The sequence below is a fragment of the Aspergillus heteromorphus genome, assembly GCF_003184545.1.
Source record: "Aspergillus heteromorphus CBS 117.55 chromosome Unknown BO70scaffold_4, whole genome shotgun sequence".
NCBI classification, from domain to species: Eukaryota; Fungi; Ascomycota; class Eurotiomycetes; order Eurotiales; family Aspergillaceae; genus Aspergillus; species Aspergillus heteromorphus.
Genome location: NW_020290409.1, coordinates 278,095 through 290,887, shown reverse-complemented (window position 1 = coordinate 290,887; position 12,793 = coordinate 278,095). Strand labels below are relative to the sequence as shown.

The window sequence follows — 12,793 nt, the reverse complement described above, 5'->3', positions numbered from 1 at the left end:
GAGAAGTGGAGCTGGGGGCAAAAAGGCGCGGAAGGCCAGCAACGAGCCAGCAATTCCTGCCGCGCGGAAGTCTCGTGTCGACGTGCCTTTTCGTGTCGCGCCCCGCCCGGTCCGGCAGGCGGTGAGCTGCCCCATTTGAAGTGGGCTGGGTCCCCCGGAACGGAAGGCGGTCGAGGCGCCGATCGGCTTTTCCGTCCAGAAATTTTAATTTTTTCGTTTTGGAGATTCGAGTCTAGAGCTTTGGAGCAGCTCTTCGAGTCTCACTACACCCACGATGGCTCCGATCAAACGCAAGGGCAATGCCCCAGAGGAGGCATCCGCCCGCCAGCCCCAGAAGCGTGTCCGAGTCGGCGCAGACGACCACCAGAAAGATCAGAAGAAGCACAAGTCGGCGTCGAATGACAGCAAGTCGAAGCCCGAGGAAAAGCCTGCCTCGAAGGCGTCGGAGCTCACCGTTCTGCGCGATGACGAGCCCTCTTTCCCTCGTGGTGGTGCCAGTGTCTTGACGCCTCTCGAGCGGAAACAAATCCAGATCCAAGCGACGAAAGATGTTCTCTTCGAACAGAGAGGCGCCAAACCCTCCGGCGATTTCGCGAATGATGGATTGGAAGACGACACAGACATGGAAGACGCCGGCGACGAACCGTCGGGCGCTGCGACGAAGGCCCGCAAGCGCAAGACCAAGGGGAAGAAGACCGAGCAGGATGCGGGTGAAAAACAGAGTGTTCGGATCGAAGGTCTGAATTTCAAGGTATGTGTGCCGTCATGAATCGCTAATCACTGCCTCGGGAACTAATGAAGACAGCGTCTTGTTCCTGGTACGATGGTCCTAGGTCAAGTCTCCAGTATCAGCGCTCACAACATCGGAATTTCTCTTCCTAACAACCTGACTGGCTACGTCTCGTTAACCGCCGTGTCCAAGGTGCTGGAGGAGAAGATCGAAAAGATCCTGAAGAACAGCGAAAACGACAACGAGGAGGACGACGACAACGAGGACGACGACGACGAGTTGGACCTGAACAAATACTTCTTCATCGGCCAGTTCTTGAGAGCGTACGTGGTCTCAGCCGGAAGCAATGCCGCCGATGCTACCTCCAAGAGCAGAAGACGTATCGAGCTTTCTATCGACCCGAGACAGGCAAACTCCGGACTCTCGAAAACGGATCTGGTTGCTCACACTGCTGTTCAAGCGTCGGTTGTCAGTGTGGAAGACCACGGTCTGGTCATGGATCTTGGTCTTGAGGGCGGTGATGTCAAGGGATTCATGTCCTCGAAGGAAGTTGACCCCAAGACCGACCCCTCGAGCATCAAGGCGGGTTCGGTCTTTCTGTGTATGGTCACTGGCCAAAACGCCAACGGCAGTGTCATCAAGCTGTCTGCCAACCTCCAATCATCGGGCTCAATCAAGAAGTCCCACTTCCTCAGCACCGCTCCTACGATCAGCTCTTTCCTTCCCGGTACTGCGGCCGAAATCCTTTTGACCGATGTCGCGCCGACCGGAATGGTCGGAAAGATCATGGGCATGTTGGATGCTACGGTCGATCTGGTACAGTCCGGCGGATGCTCAGGAAAGGATGACTTGACCAAGAAGTACCAGATTGGTGCCAAAATCAAGGGCCGTCTGGTCTCCACGTTCCCATCGGCCGAGCCATTCAAGGTTGGCTTCTCGCTTCTCGACCATGTCACCAAGTTTGCCCCTACCAGTTATGGGCCCGGTTCCTCTAGCGACGCTCCCGCCGTCTCTGCGATTGTCCCCGAGGCCAAGATTGTCAAGGTTGAACCCGGTCTCGGTGTCTACGTGCAGCTCGGATCGACCAAGCACCTTGGTTTCGTTCATGTGTCCAGACTTGCCGATGGGCAGGTGGAAACCATCTCCCCCGAGGTCGGCCCCTTCCGGACCGACTCTGTGCACGAGGCGAGAGTGATTGGATACAGCGCCGTTGACGGTCTCTACCTTCTGTCTTTCGAAAAAAAGGTCATTGACCAGCCTTTCCTCAGAATCGAGGATGTGACCCTGGGAGCTGTCGTCAAAGGAAAGGTCGAGAAGCTGATCATCGGAGCCAACGGAGTGGATGGTCTGATTGTTTCTCTGGCCGATGGCATCACTGGTCTTGTCCCCCCGATGCACTTTGCCGACGCCCCTCTCCAGTTCCCCGAGAAGAAGTTCCACGAGGGTATGACTCTCTCGACCAGGATCCTGTCGGTGAACCTGGAAAAGCGTCAGATCCGGTTGACCTTGAAGAAGAGTCTGCTGAACAGCGAATCCGCCATTTGGGGAGATTACCAGAACATCACTCCCGGCACTCAGTCCCCCGGAACCATCATCAAGCTCCAGTCTCACGGTGCCGTGGTTCAATTCTACGGCTCCGTCCGGGGTTTCCTCCCTGTTTCCGAGATGAGCGAGGCTTTCATCAAGGATCCCGCGCAGCACTTCAGACTCGGACAGGTCGTCAATGTCCATGCGCTCAGCGTGGATCTCTCTCTGGAAAAGCTGGCAGTGTCTTGCAAGGATCCCTCGACCTTCACCGAGGCCTACCGCAAGGCTTTCGAGAATATCCACCCTGGCTTGCTTGTCTCTGGTACCGTTTTCGAGAAGTCAACTGACGACCTGCTGCTCAAGTTGGACGACTACGGCCTTGTTGCCCGGCTCAACGTTGAACAGGTTGCCGATGGCTCGCCCTCGAAGCAGGCTTCGACCCTCTCCAAGATTCGTGTTGGTCAGAAGCTTAACGAGCTTCTTGTGCTCGACATCCAGCGGGCCCATAGACTGATCAAGGTGACTGGCCGACAGAGCCTGAAGAAGGCCAACAAGCAAGGCCTGATGCCCGCCAAGTTCGAAGACTTTCAGGAAGGTGCCGAGGTTACTGGTTTTATCCGCAACATCACGATGAACGGAGTGTTCATTGAGTTCCTGGGCGGCATCAACGGTCTTGTCCCCAAGCGACTTGTTGGTGAGAATGTCAACAAGCCCGACTACGGCATGGCCAAATCCCAGGTGGTCACTGCGACCGTGCACTCGATCGACACCGATCTCCGACGATTCATCCTGAGCATGAGCCCTGCGGAGGCCACCCGTGCCGGCGCCAAAAAGAAGACCGTTGCTAAGGCCGAGCCCACCCCCTCGGACGATGCTGTCGCCAACGCCGTGGATGAGGGCATCAAGTCCATGTCCGATTTCACCTTCGGAAGAGTTACCAAGTGCAAGGTCGTTTCTGTCCGGGCGACCCAGGTCAACGTCCAACTCGCCGACAACATCCAGGGTCGTATCGACGTGTCCGAGGTTTTCGACAACTGGGATGAGATCAAGGATCGGAAGCAGCCTCTGCGATTCTTCCGCCCCAAGCAGCTCATCTCGGCCAGAATCCTGGGTGTCCACGATGCCCGCAACCACAAGTTCCTTCCCATCAGTCACCGTTCCGGAAAGTTCCCTGTTTTCGAGCTCTCTGTCAAGCCCAGCTTCTTGGAGGCCGCCAACCCCAGCCCGCTGAACCTGGAACAGGTCACGGTTGGCTCAACCTGGGTTGGCTTCGTGAACAACGTCGCCGATGACTGCCTCTGGATCAACCTGTCGCCCAACGTTCGTGGCAGACTGCGTCTCATGGACGCGACCGATGATCTGTCTCTCCTCGCCGATGTGGAGAAGCACTACCCGATTGGATCTGCGCTGAAGGTCCACGTCTCGGCGGTTGACGCTGAGAAGGGTCGCCTGGATCTGTCCGCCAAGCAGCGTTCCGACAAGCTCTCGTTCGAGGACATCACCACCGGCATGGTTCTGCCTGGAAGAGTCACCAAGGTCACCGAAAGACAGGTCATCATGCAGCTCAGCGAATCGATCGTCGGTGCAGTTGACCTGGTTGACATGGCTGACGACTACACGAAGGCCAACCCCACGGCGTGCCAGAAGAACGAGGTGCTGCGCGCCTGTGTTGTCAACGTTGACAAGGCCAAGAAGAAGATCACCCTCTCCCTGCGCCCGTCGAAGGTTCTCAGCTCCTCCCTGCCTGTTCAGGACCGCGAGATCTCCTCCATCGAGCAGCTCAAGGTTGGCGACGTCGTCCGCGGTTTCGTTCGGAGGGTTGCTGACAACGGACTTTTCGTCACTCTCGGCCATGGCGTTACTGCCTATGTCCGCGTCTCCGACCTGTCCGATTCCTACCTGAAGGAGTGGAAGGATTCTTTCCAGGTCGACCAGTTGGTCAAGGGCCGGGTCACTGTCGCGGATGCCGAGCAGGGCAAACTGCAGCTGTGCCTGAAGGAGTCCGTTTTGGACCCCAACTACAAGGCCCCTGTTACGCTTGGCGACCTCAAGGTTGGCCAGGTTGTCACCGGAAAGGTCCGCAAGGTCGAGGAGTTTGGTGCCTTCGTTGTCATTGATGGCTCTCGGAACCTCAGTGGTCTCTGCCACCGCAGTGAGATGGCCGAGGGTCGCGTGGAAGACGCTCGCACTCTCTTCGAAGAGGGCGACGCTGTCAAGGCGTTGATCCTCAAGATCGACCGCAAGCAGGAGAAGATCTCCTTCGGATTGAAGGCCTCTTACTTCGATGATGAGGATGAGGACAGCGACGAAGAAGATGAGGACTCCGAGGGTATCAGTCTGGATGGTCTCGGCGGTGTTGATGTCGACGGAGAAAGCGACGAGGATAGCGACGCTTCCATGGGTGGAGTCGACCTTGAGGGGGACAGCGAAGAAGAGTCCGAGCAGAGCGACGATGAAGACGATGACGAAGAAGACTCGGAGATGGCCGATGCGCCGTCATCCCGGCTAGAGGGAGGGCTTGGTGACAGTGGCTTCGACTGGAACGGCAACTCCAAGGACGCGATGGCTGTCGACTCAGGCTCGGACGCGGAGTTCCGGCCCAAGAAGAAGAAGAACCGCAAGCCGGAGATCCAGGTTGATCGCACCGGCGACCTGGACGCCAATGGACCCCAGTCCGTCGCCGACTACGAACGACTCCTGCTGGGTGAGCCCGACTCCTCCCTCCTGTGGCTTCAGTACATGGCCTTCCAGCTGGAGCTCGGCGAGGTCGACAAGGCGCGCGAGATTGCCGAGCGTGCCCTCCGCACCATCACCATCGGCCAGGATGCTGAGAAGCTGAACATCTGGGTGGCGATGCTCAACCTGGAGAACACCTACGGCACCGACGACACGGTCGAGGAGGTGTTCAAGCGCGCGTGCCAGTACAACGACACCCAGGAGGTCTACGAGCGGTTGATCAGCATCTACATCCAGTCCGGCAAGAACGAGGTAAGCTCACCACCCAGGCACTACCAAGTACCCTCTATCTACTATCCGCATCTGCTAACCCACCCACAGCAAGCCGACGACATCTTCCGCACGGCCCTCAAGAAGAAGATCTTCCAGTCCCCCAAATTCTTCATCAACTACGCCACCTTCCTCTTCGACAACATGGCCGCGCCCGACCGCGCCCGCGGTCTTCTCTCTCGCGCCCTGCAGTCCCTCCCCTCCCACACCCACGTCGAGACGACCTCCAAGTTCGCGCAGCTGGAATTCCGCTCCGCCAACGGCGACGTCGAGCGCGGCCGCACCGTCTTCGAGGGCCTCCTGTCCTCCTTCCCCAAGAAGGTCGACCTCTGGAACATCCTTCTCGACCTGGAGATCAAGAACGGCGATGCCGAGCAGGTCCGCAGGCTGTTTGAGCGCGTGCTCGGAATCACCAAGAAGGGCTCCGCTGCCGCTGCTGCTGCTGCTGTTGATGCTAGCAAGAAGCTTGTTCGGCCGAAGCAGGCTCGCTTCTTCTTTAAGAAGTGGCTGGCCTTTGAGCAGAAGATTGCTGATGCTCCGGGTGGTAATGGCAAGATGGTCGAGGAGATCAAGGCCAAGGCGGCGGATTATGTTAAGAATTTGAAGCAAGATGAGTAGTTGTGCCGCTGGAAATGAAGAGGGGGGTTGGGTCTGTTACATAACTGGGTGTTTGGGGACATACTAGAATCTTTGTATATAAAAAGCATTTCATCTGGACGTTGACTGTTATGTATGGGGGTTTGTCCTCCGTAATGTAGTGAAATGGAACGATGCGGCGGAAACACGTATCGGCGGCGATAAGATACGCCGCTTTGCCGGCCGCAAAAAAAAAAAGTTCGACTTCAGTTCGGCCCATCACCAACCCTCTCCAGTCCCAACCAGACTCTCCACACACAATGCCTCACAAGCACAAGCGCCGTCAAAATGACGCCAGGTACATCCTCTCATCCTCTCATCAACCCATCTCCTCAACCCCAACTAACCGCTCACCCCAGCGCCTACAACCTCCCTCCGTCGGTGATCGCCAAACCTCTCCCCGTCCACGACCCCCGAGCCGCCAAAGCCGGCAAAGGGAAAGGTCCCAACAACAACAACAACAACAAGAAAAACCCCGCTGCGAAACCCAAGCCGGACGCGAAAGAAGCCTCTACCACCACGAAGCCCAAGCCAACCTCCGGAACGACAAACCAATGGGCCGACGACACCCCGCGGGCCTTCCGCCGGCTGATGCAATTCCAAAACCCCAAACCCACCCCTACCAACACCTCCGAATCCTCCAACAACAACAACAACAAAAAGCGCAAGCGCAACGCCACTCAAGATGACACCACCACTACCACCACCACCAACAGCCGCAAAAAGAAGACCCCTGCCACAGAACCCACCACCACCACCACCTCCACCTCCACCTCAACCCCCTCCGACCCCCCCATCGCCGCCCCCCAAATCCTTCCCGGCGAAAAACTGTCCGACTTCGCCGCGCGAGTCGACCGCGAAATGCCCCTCTCGCACATGAAACGCACCCATAAGCCGGAGGACCCCTCCCTCCCCAAAATCCGTGAATCCCGGGTGACCAAACACGAGAAGCATCTCAAACGGCTACAGGCGCAATGGCGCAAAGACGACAAAGAGATCCTTGAGCGGGAGGCCCTGGAGCGCGAAGAACGGGCAGAGGAGATGGATGAGCAGCTCGCGCTGTGGGAGACGTGGAAGGCGGAGGCGGGACAGGGGCGCGCGAAGAAGAAGGGCGGCGCGGGCGGCGGGATGGTGCGCAAGGGAGGCAATGTGAAGAAGAAGGACGCGGATGCGGATCCGTGGGCCAAGTTGAAGAAGAGGGATCGGTTGGCGAAGAGGGCGGTCAATCCGTTGGATGTGGTGCAGGCGCCGCCGCAGTTGACTCGTCCCAGGGAGATATTCAAGGTGAGAGGCGGGGCGAGGGTTGATGTCGCGAATGTGCCTGCTGCTGGGGGCAGTTTGAGACGGAGAGAGGAGTTGGCGGCCGAGCGGAAGAATATTGTCGAGGAGTATAGGAGGTTGATGGCCGAGAAGAGGGGGAGGGTGGAGGCTTGATTTGGCTTTGGCTTTGGTTTTGTGTTGTTTTGTTGCGTGCGTGCGTGCGTGCGTGCTTTTGGTGTGGTATATACGAGATGAGGAAGAGGATAGATAGTAGGCGGGAATACCCAGTGGAAGAATTATATCATTCATATGGATGGGGTTTTCTAGACTTTGTCTTTGTAGCTGAATCATGATTTTGATACATCAGAAAATGTCTCTAGGGTGCATGATTGCCCTTTGCCAGACTGAAGACTGAATGTCCATTTTTTATTTATCATATAGAATGATAGATAATGAGTGGGTTCTGTGCTGCCTTAGTATTTAAGTACCTAGCTGTCTACTGTACATGATCTATTGAGCACTCTCTGTCAGTGATCGATTTACTGATCTCTTTTTTGTTGTTGCGGCAGGGACGATCTAAATATACCTCAGCCCTAAAACATAGCATTCCAGACAGATATCTATGATGAGGGGAATAACCAACCAACCAGAAAAGACTGGGTTGCTCAATACTAGTAATGAAGAAAGATAGAATACAATGAAATTGAACTTGGTCCTAAAACACCTCCAGCAACCTCCACCTGATGATGAATGATGAATGTGCACCGGGTCAGGGTAACCGAATGGTCTCTCTCTCTAGTCCTCCGTCCTCAGCCAATGGATGGCGCATGTACCCTAGTCGCCCGCCGCCGTTAGCTGCCGTGAGGGTGTTCTGCTAATCAATTCCCCGAAGGGTCTGGGTAATCGGCACCGACTCGCTGTACTTATTTTTTGGTCCTGCGGCAATTTACTCCGCTCCTCCAACGTCGCCGTTGGTTCTGCTCTGTCTAGACTGTACAACAAGCAGTACATGCTACTATGTCATAGCGATGTTGATGGATGATGTCCTTAGGCAGCAGCAATGCGGGCATCCCTCACAGTGAGTGAGTGAGTGAGTGAATGAATGAATGAAAGTGACGTTGTACGAGGAAGAATCCCCCCACACTGGGATGATGGTAAGACAAAACTTTGAACCGATGCAACACTGGGGGCCTTGGTCCAGGATGAAGGCATGAAGGGTCACCCAATAACCGACGGGGCTGCCGCACATGGGCTTCTGGCTCGTCGGCGAGTCTCCATTTGCTTTCTTAAAATAAAAAAAAAAGAATCCGAGCAATGGGGAAGGACACCAAGGGAGGGTGAACAGGACGACTGCTTGGACTAACTGGCGCTTTCCCGAAGAAGGCCATGCGGTGCTGCACCAGCATGGATGATCTTAAGAGACGGTGGTATAAGTGGTATATAATGCGGTGACTCCCTCGCCTGCTCCCCGCCTGGACTGCTGCGTGAAAGTCCGTCCGCCATGGCGCCTTTCCCCCCCTCGATTCCCCCGCATTGTTCGTGGGCTTCCCCCCCACCATCTTCTTCTCCCGACCATCATCCTTCCTGCATCCACCACTACCCCCGGACAAAGACACCCCCCTTCTCTCCAGCAACTCCGAGTATGATGATGAGGACGACGACCACCACGACCTAGAGGACCAGCAATCGCGAAAGGACCGCCCGTCGCGGTGGATGCGGGGGATGGCCTTCATCACTGCCTTTGTTGCGCCTCGCCATCACCGGCCCACTCGCGCTCGGCTACTGCTGAATCCCACGCCAACGCCAACGCCAACGCCCGTCCCCACCAGGCTAGGCTGGCAGTCCTCGTCGCGACAGTTCCACCGACTCAAATCCCTGTCGCGTTGCCTGCTATACCCGGTCTTGGGGCTCCTCATCATGCTGTAAGTCCTGTCCTTCCAATCCTGGCGTCCATCCCTCCAGTCTCGCATTCTCACTCACTCACTCACTCACTCACTCACTCACTCACTCACTCACTCACTCCCTCCGGACAGAGGCATCATCCAGTTCATCGCCATCGCCTGCGGGATTGTGCTTTCCTTCTTCTCCGACGAACTCGACCGCGCAACCGAGCGCTGGCGCCATGGCGAGACCGGCGCCGCCACCGACATCCTGCATTGGCCGACAGACAACTCCAGAGACATCGTCCCCGTTGCATGCCACTCCCACAATGACTACTGGCGCCCCGTGCCCTTGTTTTCCGCCCTCCAGGCCGGCTGCGTGAGCGTGGAAGCTGACGTGTGGCTGATGAACAACGACCTCTATGTCGGCCACACCGTCGCGGCGCTGACCCCCCAGCGCACCCTGCGCGACTTGTACATCAACCCCCTGCTGCGCATCCTCGACCAGCAGAACCCCATCACCGACTTCCACCCGCGTCTCGACCAGCCACGCCAGGGGGTCTTCGACACCGACCCGTCGCAAAGCCTCGTCCTGCTGATCGACTTCAAGACCGACGGCCAAGAAGCCTGGGACCACGTGTCCGCGCAGCTCTCGCCCCTGCGGGAAAACGGCTATCTCACCTACTTCAACGGCACCGACCTCATCCCCGGGCCCATCACCATCGTCGGAACAGGAAACACCCCCTTCAACCGGGTCATCGCCAACACCACCTACCGCGACATCTTCTTCGACGCTCCGCTCGATAAACTCGCAGACAGCGACGACCCGCTACGCAGTGACCGTCTCACCCCCGTCCAGAACACCGTCGCCTACCGCTCCCCGGAAAATGTCGGTCAGGGCTTGTCCGGCTTATCTGATGCAGACATCCGCGCGGACACCTTTGATTGGACCAACAGCTACTTCGCCTCTGTCTCCTTCAAGAAAACGATTGGCCGACCCTGGGGCTTCCGTCTGACGGAGCTGCAAGTCAAGAAGATCCGCGCCCAGATCCGCGCCGCCCATCGCCGCGGCCTCAAAGTCCGCTACTGGGGCGTGCCCGCCTGGCCTCGGAGCCTGCGCAACCATCTCTGGAGTATCCTGGTCCGCGAGGGGGTTGATCTGCTAAACGTGGATGATCTGAAGAGCGCGACGCGGCAGGACTGGCGGCCCAAGATCTCGGACTGGTGGAGCTAGTCTGTCTGTCTGTCTGTCTCTCTGCCTTTGATATTATTTTTTTTTTTTTTTGGTTTCTGTCTTATTGTCTAGACACGATTTGTGACTTGCGTAGCTAGATCGCCGATGTACCTAGATGAGGGCGTTTGGTTTGGTTTGGTTGTGTTTCTGTTTCTGTTTCTGTTTTGTTAGGTAGATACCCACATGCTGGTTTGGTTTTGTGGTTTTTGGAGTAGCTGTTTTTTTTTTTTCTTCTGTTGATTGATATCCCATCCTATCCTTTGTCTTGTGAGCGTCGATTATTAGCCTTGTTTTGTGGCAGATTACTAGCTTAGTCTCATCCTCAGTCTCATCCTCATTATGATGCTTATCAAGCGCACGTTTTACATTGATTGATTGCAGTGATCATGAACGTGAAGTGAACGTTGTATTGAACTTTTGTATGATTTCAGCATCTGTGTGTATGCAGTCTGCTGATAATCATCGATCGATATATCAATATCAATATGAATATCAATATCAATATCAATATCAATATCAATGTCAATGTCAATGTCAATGTCATCGGGGTATCATCCGGTATAAACCTATCCTATCCTAACCAACCTAGCCAACCTAACAGGGAAGGGTAGAGAGAGTATCATTCCTACACGAAGTAGCAGATATCTCCCTCCGTCTCTTCCTCCCTCCCATGCACAATGCATGTCTATGTGTATCCATGCAGTTTATATCCATAATATCCACAACATCCACAATATCAATCAATATATGAATGAATGAACGAATGAATGAACAAATGACTGGCTGAAGGCCAATCACAAACAAAACAAGGCCTCCTCCCCAAACTCCCTCCCCACGGTCCCCTCCTCCCTCAACACACCCCCCAACCAATCCTTCGCCGTTGCGAAATCCTGCGCCCCGAACTTCACCAGCACGAATCCGCCTCGCACCCGCGCCGCCGTGAATGTTACCAGGGAGTCGTAGGTCGGGGAGACATCCGTCGCTGCCTCGGATGCGGACGTAGATGACCAATTCCGTCCCCCGATGCGCGGTAACGAGGTGAACTTGTCCAATATGAATGATGCGAGGCGTTCGAAGACCGGCCCGTGGAGGATTAATGTCCCGATTATCCCGTGCGGGTGGGTGCGGCTGCGGATGAGGTTTTCGGTACTGCCGGCTCCGCTGCTGCTGTTGCTATTGCTGCAGGGATCTATCTCCGAGTCCAGAATCAGGGAGTCGCGGAGGAGGAGTTTCTTTTTCGTGACTGGCTTCTCGCTTGCTCTTGTGCTTGTGGGATCTTGATCTGCTGGAACGGTCGTCCAGACTTCATTCTTGCCGCGCCAGAGATGGAAATCCCAGTTCTCGCCGCGCGAGGTTCGACCCTGCGTTACCCAGTCGAGGATGCAGAGACTGCCGCCACTGCTGCTGCTACTTCTGCCGGTCCCGTCGATCGTAAACGTCTGCACTTGCTCATATCGACTATCTTTGTACGGCACCGCCGGGTCAGGCAGGTAGCAGAGCGCGGCGTCCGCGCCGATATGCACGTCCACTGTTTGGCGGCTTTTGTCTGACAGGGTTGGGATTGAGCCCGAGGTGAGCTTGGGCGTGAGGGTGTTGGTGCTGGTGGAGGGATGGCTGGCCGTCGGCTCGGTCTTGAAGATCTTCGTGCTGCCTTGCGGGGTGGTCACCACCATGCGGGTGCGCGGGTCGAGGGTGATCGAGACGGAGATGTGGTCGCCCGGCAGCAGGCCGCCGCCGTAGGTGAGGAGGTAGAGGTGAACGGGTTGTGAGGGACAGGTGGAGGATAGGCTGGAGGAGGGTTGTGGGACGAAGCCCGGCGTCCGCGTGAGGAGCTTCAGTGGGTATTTGTACGTTAGTGTTGTGAGGGTCGGGTTGCAGGGTGGGAGGAGCGTCAGGACGACTTTGCCGTGGCCGGGCTTTGCGATCGAGGACTCGAAGGGGGATTTTATTGGCATTGTGAGGGAGTGAGTGAGGTGAGGTTGCGGGTTGGGACTTGAGTGTTTGGAGGTGGAGGGTTATGGCTGGAGCGAGGAGGAGACAACAATGGCGGATGAGCGGGCTTTTAACAGCATCGTATCGTTTGCTTTTTGTCTCGTCTCTCGTCGGTGGACTGGAATGGCGTCACGCTGGTTCTGTCGGGGTTCTCCAGATTTCTTTTCGCGTGACGATCTTCCAGTTCCAAAGTCCGGGGGTCGCAGCCAAACAGCGGGCGGATTGTGTTACTTCTCCGGTCGCAATGCCTTCTTCCAGCCGGTCGATCAGCTCATTGTCAGCCGGGAAGCGGGGTTTTGGAGTCCTGGAGAGCCTGGCAGCTCTTGGCTGTCGACGAAGAGGGTTTCCATTACGGCATCATATCACATCTCCGCAGCGCCCGCTTTGGCCATTGCGCCAGGGCTAGGGCTGCCACCGGTCAGATGCCTCACCGCCAAGACCCCGCTGTACGCGCTAGTAAGTTACACCGTATTGTGGTATCGGCGTACTGTTGGTCCCGTGATCGCGGACACCCGCCGCCGTGGCCTC

At 56.4% G+C, this 12,793-nt stretch overlaps 4 protein-coding genes across 4 annotated transcripts; 3 read left to right on the top strand and 1 right to left on the bottom strand.

Moving 5' to 3' along the window:
• Nucleotides 1–274: 274 nt before the first annotated feature.
• BO70DRAFT_426673 (putative rRNA biogenesis protein RRP5) lies at nucleotides 275–5,977 on the top strand (the record flags this gene model as incomplete). Its single annotated transcript, XM_025547817.1, has 3 exons — nucleotides 275–751; nucleotides 806–5,245; nucleotides 5,315–5,977. The coding sequence occupies 3 exons, from the start codon at nucleotides 275–277 to the stop codon at nucleotides 5,879–5,881; spliced, it is 5,484 nt and encodes a 1,827-aa protein (XP_025402184.1). The 3' UTR covers nucleotides 5,882–5,977.
• Nucleotides 5,978–6,120: 143 nt separating this feature from the next.
• BO70DRAFT_426672 (uncharacterized protein) lies at nucleotides 6,121–7,456 on the top strand. The gene is made up of 2 exons (XM_025547816.1): nucleotides 6,121–6,197; nucleotides 6,259–7,456. The coding sequence occupies exons 1-2, from the start codon at nucleotides 6,160–6,162 to the stop codon at nucleotides 7,331–7,333; spliced, it is 1,113 nt and encodes a 370-aa protein (XP_025402183.1). The 5' UTR covers nucleotides 6,121–6,159; the 3' UTR covers nucleotides 7,334–7,456.
• A 1,509-nt stretch (nucleotides 7,457–8,965) lies between these two features.
• Nucleotides 8,966–10,299, top strand: BO70DRAFT_359299 (uncharacterized protein). The gene has a single exon (XM_025542508.1). The coding sequence runs from the start codon at nucleotides 9,446–9,448 to the stop codon at nucleotides 10,271–10,273; it is 828 nt and encodes a 275-aa protein (XP_025402182.1). The 5' UTR covers nucleotides 8,966–9,445; the 3' UTR covers nucleotides 10,274–10,299.
• Nucleotides 10,300–11,067: 768 nt separating this feature from the next.
• Nucleotides 11,068–12,572, bottom strand: BO70DRAFT_385161 (urease accessory protein UreD; the record flags this gene model as incomplete). Its single annotated transcript, XM_025545714.1, has 1 exon — nucleotides 11,068–12,572. Exon 1 carries the CDS (start codon nucleotides 12,226–12,228, stop codon nucleotides 11,068–11,070), a length of 1,161 nt encoding a protein of 386 aa, XP_025402181.1. The 5' UTR covers nucleotides 12,229–12,572.
• Between the last annotated feature and the right edge of the window lie 221 nt (nucleotides 12,573–12,793).

Excerpts from the sequence above, each read along its gene's own strand:
- BO70DRAFT_426672 (XM_025547816.1), top strand. The coding sequence starts at position 6,160 with ATGCCTCACAAGCACAAGCGCCGTCAAAATGACGCCAG. Across the intron at positions 6,198-6,258 it reads CGCCGTCAAAATGACGCCAG|CGCCTACAACCTCCCTCCGT; the intron begins GTACATCCTCTC and ends CGCTCACCCCAG.
- BO70DRAFT_359299 (XM_025542508.1), top strand. The coding sequence starts at position 9,446 with ATGAACAACGACCTCTATGTCGGCCACACCGTCGCGGCGCTGACCCCC.